General features: G+C 41.2%; 1 protein-coding gene across 2 annotated transcripts in view; it reads left to right on the forward strand.

The window, feature by feature from the left end:
- The window catches only part of LOC124002925 (protein phosphatase 1 regulatory inhibitor subunit 16B-like), a 188,128-nt gene that overhangs the window by 47,919 nt on the left and 125,680 nt on the right, over positions 1–14,529 (forward strand). The window contains exon 2 of one of the 2 annotated variants that reach the window (XM_046310772.1): positions 12,393–12,824. In XM_046310772.1, coding sequence (XP_046166728.1) covers positions 12,560–12,824 — 265 coding nt within the window. In that variant the 5' untranslated portion in view covers positions 12,393–12,559. The remainder of the gene's footprint in view (positions 1–12,392; positions 12,825–14,529) is intronic. The other variant, XM_046310770.1, reaches the window with a different exon arrangement.

Raw genomic sequence — 14,529 nt, forward strand, 5'->3', positions numbered from 1 at the left:
ATAATGACACCCACCCATAATGACATCCACTCATAATGACGTCCACTCATAATGACATCCACCCACGTCCACTCATAATGACATCCACTCATAATGACATCCACCCACGTCCACTCATAATGACACCCACTCATAATGACGTCCACTCATAATGACACCCACCCATAATGACATCCACTCATAATGACGTCCACCCATAATGACATCCACTCATAATGACACCCACCCACGTCCACTCATAATGACACCCACCCATAATGACATCCACTCATAATGACGTCCACTCATAATGACACCCACCCATAATGACATCCACTCATAATGACGTCCACTCATAATGACATCCACTCATAATGACATCCACCCACGTCCACTCATAATGACATCCACTCATAATGACATCCACCCACGTCCACTCATAATGACACCCACTCATAATGACGTCCACTCATAATGACACCCACCCATAATGACATCCACTCATAATGACGTCCACCCATAATGACATCCACTCATAATGACATCCACCCACGTCCACTCATAATGACGTCCACTCATAATGACACCCACCCATAATGACATCCACTCATAATGACGTCCACTCATAATGACACCCACCCAGAATGACATCCACTCATAATGACGTCCACTCATAATGACATCCACGTCCACTCATAATGACATCCACTCATAATGACATCCACCCACGTCCACTCATAATGACACCCACTCATAATGACGTCCACTCATAATGACACCCACCCATAATGACATCCACTCATAATGACGTCCACCCATAATGACATCCACTCATAATGACGTCCACCCATAATGACATCCACTCATAATGACGTCCACTCATAATGACACCCACCCATAATGACATCCACTCATAATGACGTCCACCCATAATGACATCCACTCATAATGACGTCCACCCATAATGACATCCACTCATAATGACGCCCACCCACGTCCAGGGAGATAATGTACTTATATATTATTAATCCATAACATCAGAATAGGTCCTTCTATGTAAGAAAATAATCATATCTAAACAAATCAATGAAAAATAGGAAAACAACAGTTCGAACAGGGACACATTTTTACCTAAAACTATAACAAAAACTGCTTGCCTGCCTGTCTTTGAGAGCGAAACCAGAGAGAAAGGGGCTTAGAGAAGGATGGATAGGGAGGAGCGACCAGGGAGCCAGAGAAGCACGCTACTGCAAGCCAACACAGGCTCCGGATCATTTGCTGACCCAACCCACATGGCAGGATTTCTGAGAAAATGAGAGATGCATTTTAACACCCCGATCTTTGAAACTCTGATCCTCTTTAGCTCTGATACGTCAACTAGGACAAACATGGACATAGAAAGAATAGAAAGAGAGAGATTGATATTACTATCACTATCAATACTACTATCACTATCAATACTACTATCACTATCAATACTAGTACCACTATCAATACTACTATCACTATCAATACTACTATCACTATCAATACTACTATCATTATCAATACTACTACCACTATCAATACTACTATCACTATCAATACTACTATCACTATCAATACTACTATCACTATCAATACTACTATCACTATCAATACTACTATCACTATCAATACTACTATCACTATCAATACTACTATCACTATCAATACTACTATCACTATCAATACTACTATCACTATCAATACTACTACCACTATCAATACTACTATCACTATCAATACTACTATCACTATCAATACTACTACCACTATCAATACTACTATCACTATCAATACTACTATCACTATCAATACTACTATCATTATCAATACTACTACCACTATCAATACTACTATCACTATCAATACTACTATCACTATCAATACTACTATCACTATCAATACTACTATCACTATCAATACTACTATCACTATCAATACTACTATCACTATCAATACTACTATCACTATCAATACTACTATCACTATCAATACTACTATCATTATCAATACTACTATCACTATCAATACTACTATCACTATCAATACTACTATCACTATCAATACTACTACCACTACTACCACTATCACTATCAATACTACTATCATTATCAATACTACTATCATTATCAATACTACTATCACTATCAATACTACTATCATTATCAATACTACTATCATTATCAATACTACTATCACTATCAATACTACTATCATTATCAATACTACTATCACTATCAATACTACTATCACTATCAATACTACTATCACTATCAATACTACTATCACTATCAATACTACTACCACTACTACCACTATCACTATCAATACTACTATCACTATCAATACTACTATCACTATCAATACTACTATCATTATCAATACTACTATCATTATCAATACTACTATCATTATCAATACTACTATCACTATCAATACTACTATCACTATCAATACTACTATCACTATCAATACTACTATCACTATCAATACTACTATCACTATCAATACTACTATCACTATCAATACTACTATCACTATCAATACTACTATCACTATCAATACTACTATCACTATCAATACTACTATCACTATCAATACTACTATCACTATCAATACTACTATCACTATCAATACTACTATCACTACTACCACTATCAATACTACTACTATTACTACTACTATCACTACTACTATCACTACTACTACTATCACTACTATCACTACTACCACTATCACTACTATCACTACTATCACTACTACTATCACTACTACTACTACCACTATCAATACTACTACTATTACTACTACTATCACTACTACTATCACTACTACTACTATCACTACTACCACTATCAATACTACTACTATTACTACTACTATCACTACTACTACCATCACTACTACTACTATCACTACTATCACTACTATCACTACTACCACTATCACTACTATCACTACTATCACTACTACCACTATCACTACTATCACTACTATCACTACTACTATCACTACTACTACTACCACTATCAATACTACTACTATTACTACTACTATCACTACTACTATCACTACTACTACTATCACTACTATCACTACTACCACTATCAATACTACTATCATTATCAATACTACTATCATTATCAATACTACTATCACTACTACCACTATCAATACTACTATCACTACTACTACTACTACTACTATCACTACTATCACTACTACCACTATCACTACTATCACTACTACCACTATCAATACTACTACTATCACTACTACCACTATCAATACTACTATCACTACTACTACTATTACTATCACTATCCCTACTACCACTATCAATACTACTATCACTATCACTACTATCAATACTACTACTACTATCACTACTACTACTATTACTACTACTATCACTACTACTATCACTACTACTACTATCACTACTATCACTACTACTACTATTACTATCACTACTACCACTATCAATACTACTACTATCACTACTACTACTATCAATACTACTACTACTATCACTACTACTACTACTACTATCACTACTACTACTATTACTATCACTACTACCACTATCAATACTACTACTATTACTACCACTATCAATACTACTACTATCACTACTACTACTATCACTACTATCACTACTACTACTATTACTATCACTATCCCTACTACCACTATCAATACTACTACTACTACTACTACCACTATCAATACTACTACTACTATCACTACTATTAAATCAAATCAAATCTAATTTTATTGGTCGCATACACATGTTGAGCAGATGTTATTGGTCACATACACATGGTTAGCAGATGTTATTGGTCACATACACATGGTTAGCAGATGTTATTGGTCACATGGTTAGCAGATGTTAATGGCCACATACACATGGTTAGCAGATGTTAATTGTCACATGGTTAGCAGATGTTATTGGTCACATACACATGGTTAGCAGATGTTAAGATGTTATGTTATTGGTCACATCACATGGTTAGCAGATGTTAATGGTCACATGGTCAGCAGATGTTATTGGTCACATACACATGTTGAGCAGATGTTATTGGTCACATACACATGGTTAGCAGATGTTATTGGTCACATACACATGGTTAGCAGATGTTATTGGTCACATACACATGGTCAGCAGATGTTATTGGTCACATACACATGGTTAGCAGATGTTATTGGTCACATACACATGGTTAGCAGATGTTATTGGTCGCATACACATGGTTAGCAGATGTTATTGGTCACATACACATGGTTAGCAGATGTTAATGGTCACATACACATGGTGAGCAGATGTTATTGGTCACATACACATGGTTAGCAGATGTTAATGGTCACATACACATGGTTAGCAGATGTTATTGGTCACATACACATGGTTAGCAGATGTTAATGCGAGTGTAGCTGTAAGGGATTTCCTCCTCCTCTTCCGAAGAGGAGAGGCGAAACGGATCAGAGGACCAATATGCGGCGTGGTAGGTGTCCATGGTTCCTTTAATACGTAAATGTACACATGAACAACTGAATACAAAAACAAGAAACGTGAAAACCTAAAACAGTCCTATCTGGTGCAAACACAGAGACAGGAACAATCACCCACAAACACACAGGGAAACCCAGGCTACCTAAGTATGATTCTCAATCAGAGACAACTAATGACACCTGCCTCTGATTGAGAACCATACTAGGCCGAAACATAGAAATACCCAAATCATAGAAAAACAAACATAGACTGCCCACCCCAACTCACTCCCTGACCATACTAAACAATGACAAAACATAGACTGCCCACCCCAACTCATGCCCTGACCATACTAAATAATGACAAAACAAGGGAAATAAAGGTCACAACGTGACAATAGCGAAATGCTTGTGCTTCTAGTTCCAACCATGCAGTAATATCTAACTGGGCGTGTAGGCTATTTGGCGCCTGTACAGTTTTACCCTGACTACACCGTTCGCGAAAAATACATTTAGGAATCTACGTTATTAAATGATTTCACCCACATCAACGAGCTTCTGCGTTGCCAAGGGCTAAAATAGAAGTCATTCTTATTTTTGAGATCTTGCTGAAAGTCCTGCCTCTCCCATCTCCTCATTGGTTTATAGAAGCAGGTACCCACGTACCATCTCCTCATTGGTTATACCTATGTGGGTGATTGAAATACAAACTTTGTTGCTGGTCGTCGTGGTAATACTATGAAAGTTTAGATGCGATCACCATGTAAGTTCAAAGATGAAAAAGCCTGGAAGGAGGAGAGATGACTTGAAACGATTTGGTTGGCCGTATTATGTGTGAATTAATTGTCGGAGTAGAGGTCCTTGTGCATTTCAGGTAAAATAACAACTCAATGTTTATATCCCATGACAAATTAGCTAGCAACATCAAGCTAGCTACATTTTATTTCCCAGTTTGGCATTGTGGTTGAATTACTATACTGTAAAAGAAACACCTTCTGTTCCGTTTCTCCCTCATCACTGAATAAGCATCCTATAAAGGTAGCAGCTGTGAATGTATTTAAATGTTGGGACTGTGTCAAAGACGTAACACCACTAATTTACTTTAGCCTTTATCACATCATGGTTATTGAAAGGTGACTGACAAGCCAAAACAGAACCAGCCGGCACCATTCCACCCTGCATACCATTGCTTGCTTGCTTCTGAAGCTAATCAGGGTTGGTTCTGGTCAGTCCCTGGATGGGAGACCAGATGCTACATTTACATTACATTTAAGTCATTTAGCAGACGCTCTTATCCAGAGCGACTTACAAATACTGGAAGTGGTGTTGGAGGGCCCGTTAAACGGATGTCTGTTAAACAGGTGTCCTGACTCTCTGAAGTCATTAAAGATCCCATGGCACTTATCGTAAGAGTAGGGGTGTTAACCCCGGTGTCCTGGCTAAATTCCCAATCTGGCCCTCAAACCATCACGGTCACCTAATAGCCTCTTTCGTCCCTCTCCTTTCCCCTGTAACTATTCCCCAGGTCATTGCTGTAAATGAGAACGTGTTCTCAGTCAACTGACCTGGTAAAATAACAGATAAAATTGTATGTCTTCTACTTCAAAATGGTGTATAATTTGAGCTGATGCTGAAAACAGTTATCCACATGTATAATTCATACTGTGTCGTATTAGAGCACTGGCAGCACATTTGATTAGCTCAAAAGCAGCAACTGTCTAACTAGCCTTAAAACTGTAATATCCTGTGGAGAATGTTAGGAGGCAGAATACAGTGTATCCACCTAGGACATGGTTAGATCTACAGGGGCTTATGAATTACCCTCCCCCCCTCCCCTTGTTGCCTTACAAACTGTAATTAAAATAGTTTTTTTGGGGGGGGTTGTATAATTTGATTTACACAACATGCAACAATATTTTTTATTGTGAAACAAACAAGAAATAACACACAAAAAAACAGAACTTGAGCATGCATAACTATTCAATACTAGTCAATACTTTGTAGAGCCACCTTTTGCAGCAATTACAGCTGCAAGTCTCTTGGGGTATGTCTCTATAAGCTTGGCACATCAAGCCACTGGGATTTTTGCCCATTCTTCAAGGCAAAACTGCTCCAGCTCCTTCAAGTTGGATGGGTTCCGCTGGTCCTACCACAGATTCTCAATTGGATTGAGGTCTGAGCTTTGACTAGGCCATTCCAAGACATTTAAATGTTTTGCTTTAAACCACTAGAGTGTTTGTTTAGCAGTGTGCTTAGGGTCATTGTCCTGCTGGAAGGGGAACATCCGTCCCAGTCTCAAATCTCTGGAAGACTGAAACAGGTTTCTCTAAATAATTTCCCTGTATTTAGCGCCATCCATCATTCCTTCAGTTCTGACCAGTTTCCCAGTCCCTGCCGATGAAAAACATCCCCACAGCATGATGCTGCCACCACCATGCTTCACTGTGGGATGGTGCTCTCGGGGTGATGCGAGGTGTTGGGTTTGCGCCAGACATAACATTTTCCTTGATGGCCAAAAAGCTCAATTTTAATCTCATCTGACCAGTCTCCCACATGCCTTCTGGCGAACACCAAACGTGTTTACTTATTTTTTTCTTTAAGCAATGGCTTTTTTCTGGCCACTCTTCTGTAAAGCCCAGCTCTGTGGAGTGTACGGTTTAAAGTGGTCCTATGGACAGATACTCCAATCTCCGCTGTAGAGCTTTGCAGCTCCTTCAGGCTTATTATTGGTCTCTTTGTTGCCTCGGACTAATGCCCTCCTTGCCTGGTCCATGAGTTTTGGTGGGCGGCCCTCTCTTGGCAGGTTTGTTTTGGTGCCATATTCTTGACATTTTTTAATAATGGATTTAATGGTGCTCTGTGGGATGTTCAAAGTTTCTAATATTTTTTTATAACCCAACCCTGATCTGTACTTCTCCACAACTTTGTCCCTGACCTGTTTGGAGAGCTCCTTGGTCTTCATGGTGCCGCTTGCTTGGTGGTGACCCTTGCTTAGTGGTGTTGCAGACTCTGGGGCCTTTCAGAACAGAATACTGAGATCATGTGACAGATCATGTGACACTTAGATGGACACAGGGAATTTATTGAGCTAATGATGTGACTTCTGACGGTAAGTGGTTGTACCAGATCTTATTTAGGGGCCTCCTAGCAAAGGGGGTGAATACATACAATCATTTGTTTTGAAACAAGTTATTTTTTCCGTTTCATTTCACCAATTTGGACTATTTTGCATATGTCCATTACATTAAATCCAAATAAAAATCCATTCAAATTACAGGTTGTAACACAACAAAATAGGAAGAATGTGCAAGGCACTGTACCAGTAACTTCTGTAGGACACAGTTAGACCTACCCATAATTTCTGTAGGACACAGTTAGACCTACCCATAACTACTGTAGGACACAGTTATACCCATAACTACTGTAGGACACAGTTAGACCTACCCATAACTACTTTAGGACACAGTTAGACCTACCCATAACTACTATAGGACACAGTTAGACCTACCCATAACTACTATAGGACACAGTTAGACCTACCCATAACTACTGTAGGACACAGTTATACCCATAACTACTATAGGACACAGTTATACCCATAACTACTGTAGGACACAGTTAGACCTGCCCATAACTACTATAGGACACAGTTAGACCTACCCATAACTACTGTAGGACACAGTTAGACCTACCCATAACTACTATAGGACACAGTTAGACCTACCCATAACTACTATAGGACACAGTTATACCCATAACTACTGTAGGACACAGTTATACCCATAACTACTGTAGGACACAGTTAGACCTACCCATAACTACCTTCTCTCACTGATGAAGTTTGTCACCACTGGTCTTGCACACACAAGCTGACAGGGGAGAATAATTGGCTTCTAGCTGACTTCCTGTCCATGTTGTGAGAAAGCTAGGTTGCTGTCGTTGCTTTCAGCTGAGGAAATGTTCCGTGCAGTAGCAGGTTGAAAGGGGCCTATATTTTCAGGTGGTTGGTTACAATGCTCAGCATTTCCTAGATGGAAACTCAGCGAAACCAACTGCCATTATCGATAGATCTGGATACTGGGAAATATAGGCCTGTTAGATTACAGCATCCTATTTGGCCTATATGAGATGGAAGATGCTACTTGATTAATCCCTCAGAAGAGTAACCTTGCTCATATTGATGAGTCGTTTGAGTTTCGGGAGGATCTCCAAGACCTTGGTATGATTTCACATCCAGATAGTTGACGATTACCTTTTAGAGGAGTTTGACGGCTGTGGTATTGTATCTGATGAAATAGTGTATCTGATGAAAATTAGATCGTTTTTTCCCCCTGTATATTTGACAGATGTCCACCTGATCGTGTGTTCAATAGTAAGAGTGAGACATCTTGTGGGATGAGTACAGGGCAGGATGTGGTTACCGGAGTAGATGAGCTGTGTTGACATCTGCCAGTCATCGTCTGGTTTCATGGTTTCAACAGGATACCAGATAAGTGAACAGCAGTGAACAGCAGCCACAGTTTCTCTCTCAAGGGGAAAGTTCCGACATAAGACTAGGCCTTAATATGAAATAACGATAAACCAATATCCCTAGCTTAGAATGCATTGAGAGGCACAGCATGTTTCTGGTATGAGTCGACTGCTTTTTACACAACCCGTTGTCTTGGTTTGTTTTTGAGGGCTTTTCGCAGTGGGAAGTCTGAGGCTGGTTATTACCAAGTCAATTTATCACCAAGCTGGCTATTACACAACCAAAGGACTTCGGTCACAGAGAAATAGGGAGATGCTATATGTCTACTGCTAGCAAGTTGTCCGTTGAAGTCCATTTTGTTTGCATAATATCCACAAACCTTGAGGTATTGAATTTTTAAATTATAGTTATTTTCAGGCTGTTTTTAGTTTTGTTACTGTCGATACAGAAAGAAGGACTTGTCAATGTTGAAAGTTTGAACAGTAGTAGGTGGTGATGATTAACATGGGTAACCGGGATCCCAGGACTGATCCGGGAACACACTTCACATTTCCAGGAAAAATACAATGACCTGGGAAATTACAACAACAAAAAATGTCCCAATGTGGCACTAATGCAATTCCACAAAATACACAACATGTGCAACAGCAGATTAGCCAAACAGGTTGTCCCATGGAAGCCTTTAACCGAGCGGATTTATTACACACAAAGTCACCATAAATACAAAGCACACGTATAATTGACACTGCCAGACTGCACACACGACCCGAATGTAGTTAATATACCCTACAGGATTTTTATTTACAATAACGTGTTGCTCTTTGAGCTGCTATCGTGACTCTTCAGACAGTCACGTGATAGGCATATGCACAATTCACTACATAGAAATGGTTTGTCAAGATCGGTGTGTGGAAGACTGGCCTGCACAGAGCCCTGACCTCAACCCAACCAACACTTTTAGAATGAATTGGAACGCCGCCTGCGAGACAGGCCGAATCGGCCAACATCAGTGCCCGACCTCAGAGTGGTGGCTGTTATAACAGCAAAGGGGGGACCAAATCCATTTTAATGGCCATGATTTTGGAATGAGATGTTCGACGAGCAGGTATCCACATACTGTTTCCACTCTTCATCTCCCCGTTAGTCATTAGCTTTTTTATTTAGAGTTTAGATTGTATTAGGATCCCCCATTAACCGGGGTCCGACACATCTAGTCTTACTGGGGTCCGACACATCTAGTCTTACTGGGGTTCGACACATCTAGTCTTACTGGGGTCTGACACATCTTATCTTACTGGGGTCCGACACATCTAGTCTTACTGGGGTTCGACACATCTAGTCTTACTGGGGTCCGACACATCTAGTCTTACTGGGGTCCGACACATCTAGTCTTACTGGGGTTCGACACATCTAGTCTTACTGGGGTCCGACACATCTAGTCTTACTGGGGTCCGACACATCTAGTCTTACTGGGGTCCGACACATCTAGTCTTACTGGGGTCCGACACATAACGAAAAGCCATTACAGACAAAATACTTTACAATTGACATGTAATTTAAAGGGGAATAGAGTTGATCAGGCTGTTGATTGTGGCCTGTGGAATGTTGTCCCACTCCTCTTCAACGGCTGTGCGAAACTGCTGGATATTGGCTGGAACTGGAACACGCTATCATACACGTCGATCCAGAGCATCCCAAACATGCTCAATGTGTGACATGTCTGGTGAGTATGCAGGCCATTGAAGAACTGGGACATTTTCAACTTCCAGGAAATGTGTACAGATCCTTGCGACATGGGGCTGTGCATTATCAGGCTGAAACATGAGGTGATTGCGGCGGATGAATGGCACGACAATAGGCCTCGTCACGGTATCTCTGGGCATTCAAATTTCCATAGATAAAATGGAATTGTGTTCGGTATCCGTAGCTTATGCCTGCCCACACCATAACCCCACCGCCACCTTGGGGCACTCTGTTCATAATGTAGACGGTTGTGAGGCTGGTTGGACGTAATGCCAAATTCTCTAAAATTACATTGGAGGCGGCTTATGGTAGAGAAATTAACTTTAAATTCTCTGGCAACAGCTCTGGTGGACATTCCTGCAGTCAGCATGTCAATTGCACGCTCCCTCAAAACTTTTCAGGAAAAGATTTTCAGGAAAAGATTAGTTTGTACTAGGTAGCTACTGTAATTGTTGTACACAATTACATTTACATTTAAGTCATTTAGCAGACAATATGAACCAATGTGTAGTACTGCCTGTCTAGGGATTGGAAGAAGTGTGTACTGTCTAGTGAGTGTGCAGTACTGCCTATCTAAGGACAGGGAGAAGTGTGTACTGTCTAGTGAGTGTGTAGTACTGCCTGTCTAAGGACTGGGAGAAGTGTGTACTGTCTAGTGAATGTGTAGTACTGCCTGTCTAAGGACTGGGAGAAGTGTGTACTGTCTAGTGAGTGTGTAGTACTGCCTGTCTAGGGACTGGGACTGGCAGAAGTGTGTACTGTCTAGTGAGTGTGTAGTACTGCCTGTCTAGGGACTGGGAGAAGTGTGTACTGTCTAGTGAGTGTGTAGTACTGCCTGTCTAGGGATTGGAAGAAGTGTGTACTGCCTAGGGAGTGTGTAGTACTGCCTGTCTAAGGACTGGGAGAAGTGTGTACTGTCTAGTGAGTGTGTACTACTGCCTGTCTAGGGACTGGGAGAAGTGTGTACTGTCTAGTGAGTGTGTACTACTGCCTGTCTAAGGACTGGGAGAAGTGTGTACTGTCTAGTGAGTGTGTAGTACTGCCTATCTAGGGACTGGGACTGGGAGGAGTGTGTACTGTCTAGTGAATGTGTATTCCACTGAGTGTGTACTGTCTAGTGAATGTGTACTCCACTGAGTGTGTACTGTCTAGTGAATGTGTACTCCACTGAGTGTGTACTGTCTAGTGAATGTGTACTCCACTGAGTGTGTAATGTCTAGTGAGTTTGTACTACAGTATTATGTAACAGATTAGTGTTGAGGGAAGGAAGCTGTAATCAAATGAAACAAGATAACAGATGGGCATTGAGCCTCCGGAAACAACAAGGAGTAGCTAATCCTTTGTGAAATACTAAGCTACCAGTACGACACCGTTGAAAGGGGTTTCTGAAGCCTATCTGTACCTTTCAACAGCTGTAATTTCATAGTAGTCTATGTGATGTTCTTCCACATTGTAATTTTTAGCCTTTATAGTTATAATAATAATAATAATAATATATGCCATTTAGCAGACGCTTTTATCCAAAGCGACTTACAGTCATGTGTGCATACATTCTACGTATGGGTGGTCCCGGGGATTGAACCCACTACCCTGGCGTTAATATTCTATGCTACCGAGGTCAAGAAAGCATTTTATTTTGTACTTATGTCAGCTCTCGCTCTCCCCCCTCCCCCCGTCTCCCCAGCAGGTGGTCTAGTCACAGCTGATGAGTGTGATGATGATGATGATGGGAGGAGGCTACTGCAGCCGAAGGTGCAGTCCCCCACGCCAGTGCTAGTACCCGTCTCCAGTCTCCAACCCCGGGTTCCTCTGCCAGCCCTGGTCCCACTTGGCACCACCTCTGGCCCCACCATGGCTAACCACCTGGAGCTTCTCAATGAGCTGCAGCAGCTGGACAAGGTGCCTAGCCTGGAGCGCCTGAGGGCTGCCCAGAAGCGCCGCACACAGCAGTTGAAGAGATGGGCCGTGTACGAGAAGGAGATGCAGAACAAGAAACGCAAGGCGGAAAAGAGAAGGAACGCTAATCATGCCACCGCCATGGAGGCTAAACGGCACGTATCGTTTGCTGCTAGTGTGGCACTGCTAGAGGCCTCGGCACGGAACGATCCTGAAGAAGGTAAGAGGACAGGAGGAGAAAACACACACACACCCTATCTCCTCATCCTATCACATATGGTGGAGAATGCAGGCCCACACACACACACAAACACAAAATTAACCATGTAAATAGTTTTGGGGCCTAACGAGCATCAGAGCACCCCAATCAATAAGAAGAAATCCAGGGTCAGAGAACCCACAAACCATTAGTTGGGTTGACTGTCAAAAGATCTCATTCCACTGCAGATTGGCACGTGTTTTTCTGTTGCAAATTAGAAAAACAAGATATTTAGTCTCGGAGGTGTTTCCTGACCGATTCAGTTTGGTTAATGATGATTGTCCCTCATGAAAGACTGTAGGAAGCTTATTTCACTTCCTTAAAATCTCCAGAATGAATCTAAGATATCTTAAGAAATTTGTCATTAATTTAGAATATTTGTATGAGGATGTTTTAGTTTTTGTGCAGTATTTCTTATGTAAACAGTCTGAGCTGTTGGGCAGGTCTGTCTCACGGTCTATGCTATTGGATAGAGAGCTGGTCACCGCAGCTGGTCACCCCATGTTAGTGAGCAAATGGACATTGTCAAAGAAAAAATAAAAATAATAATTTACCCGGTGAGATGCACATATGTTCCAAACTCAGTGTTGGATGAGACTGACTTTATGACTAAAATGATCCTATTTACACTTTGTTACTGACTCATATCGATACCACAGGCCGTTTTCAAAGGGATTTGTTACTGACTTATATCGATACCACAGGCCGTTTTCAGAGGGATTTGTTACTGACTCATATCAATACCACAGGCCGTTTTCAAAGGGATTTGTTACTGACTCATATCGATACCACAGGCCGTTTTCAAAGGGATTTGTTACTGACTCATATCGATACCACAGGCCGTTTTCAAAGGGATTTGTTACTGACTCATATCGATACCACAGGCCGTTTTCAAAGGGATTTGTTACTGACTCATATCGATACCACAGGCCGTTTTCAAAGGGATTTGTTACTGACTCATATCGATACCACAGGCCGTTTTCAAAGGGATTTGTTACTGACTCATATCGATACCACAGGCCGTTTTCAAAGGGATTTGTTGCTTTTTAAAGGCAGTCACTCTTTAGCAGGAGTAGTCACAGGTGTTATTCTACAGATGAAGCCCAGTCAGTATGATGCTGCTACAATTATGCTGAACAAACGCAACATGCAACAATTTCATTGATTTTACTGAGTTTGTATTTGTATTTATTATGGATCCCCATTAGTTCCTGCAGCTACTCTTCCTGGGGTTTATTATGGATCCCCATTAGTTCCTGCCAAGGCAACAGCTACTCTTCCTGGGGTTTATTATGGATCCCCATTAGTTCCTGCCAAGGCAACAGCTACTCTTCCTGGGGTTTATTATGGATCCCCATTAGTTCCTGCCAAGGCAACAGCTACTCTTCCTGGGGTTTATTAGGGATCCCCATTAGTTCCTGCCGAGGCAGCAGCTACTCTTCCTGGGGTTTATTAGGGATCCCCATTAGTTCCTGCCGAGGCAGCAGCTACTCTTCCTGGGGTTTATTATGGATCCCCATTAGTTCCTGCCAAGGCAACAGCTACTCTTCCTGGGGTTTATTATGGATCCCCATTAGTTCCTGCCAAGGCAGCAGCTACTCTTCCTGGGGTTTATTATGGATCCCCATTAGTTCCTGCCAAGGCAACAGCTACTCTTCCTGGGGTT

The sequence above is a fragment of the Oncorhynchus gorbuscha genome, linkage group LG18 (genome assembly GCF_021184085.1).
Source record: "Oncorhynchus gorbuscha isolate QuinsamMale2020 ecotype Even-year linkage group LG18, OgorEven_v1.0, whole genome shotgun sequence".
Lineage (NCBI taxonomy): Eukaryota > Metazoa > Chordata > Actinopteri > Salmoniformes > Salmonidae > Oncorhynchus > Oncorhynchus gorbuscha.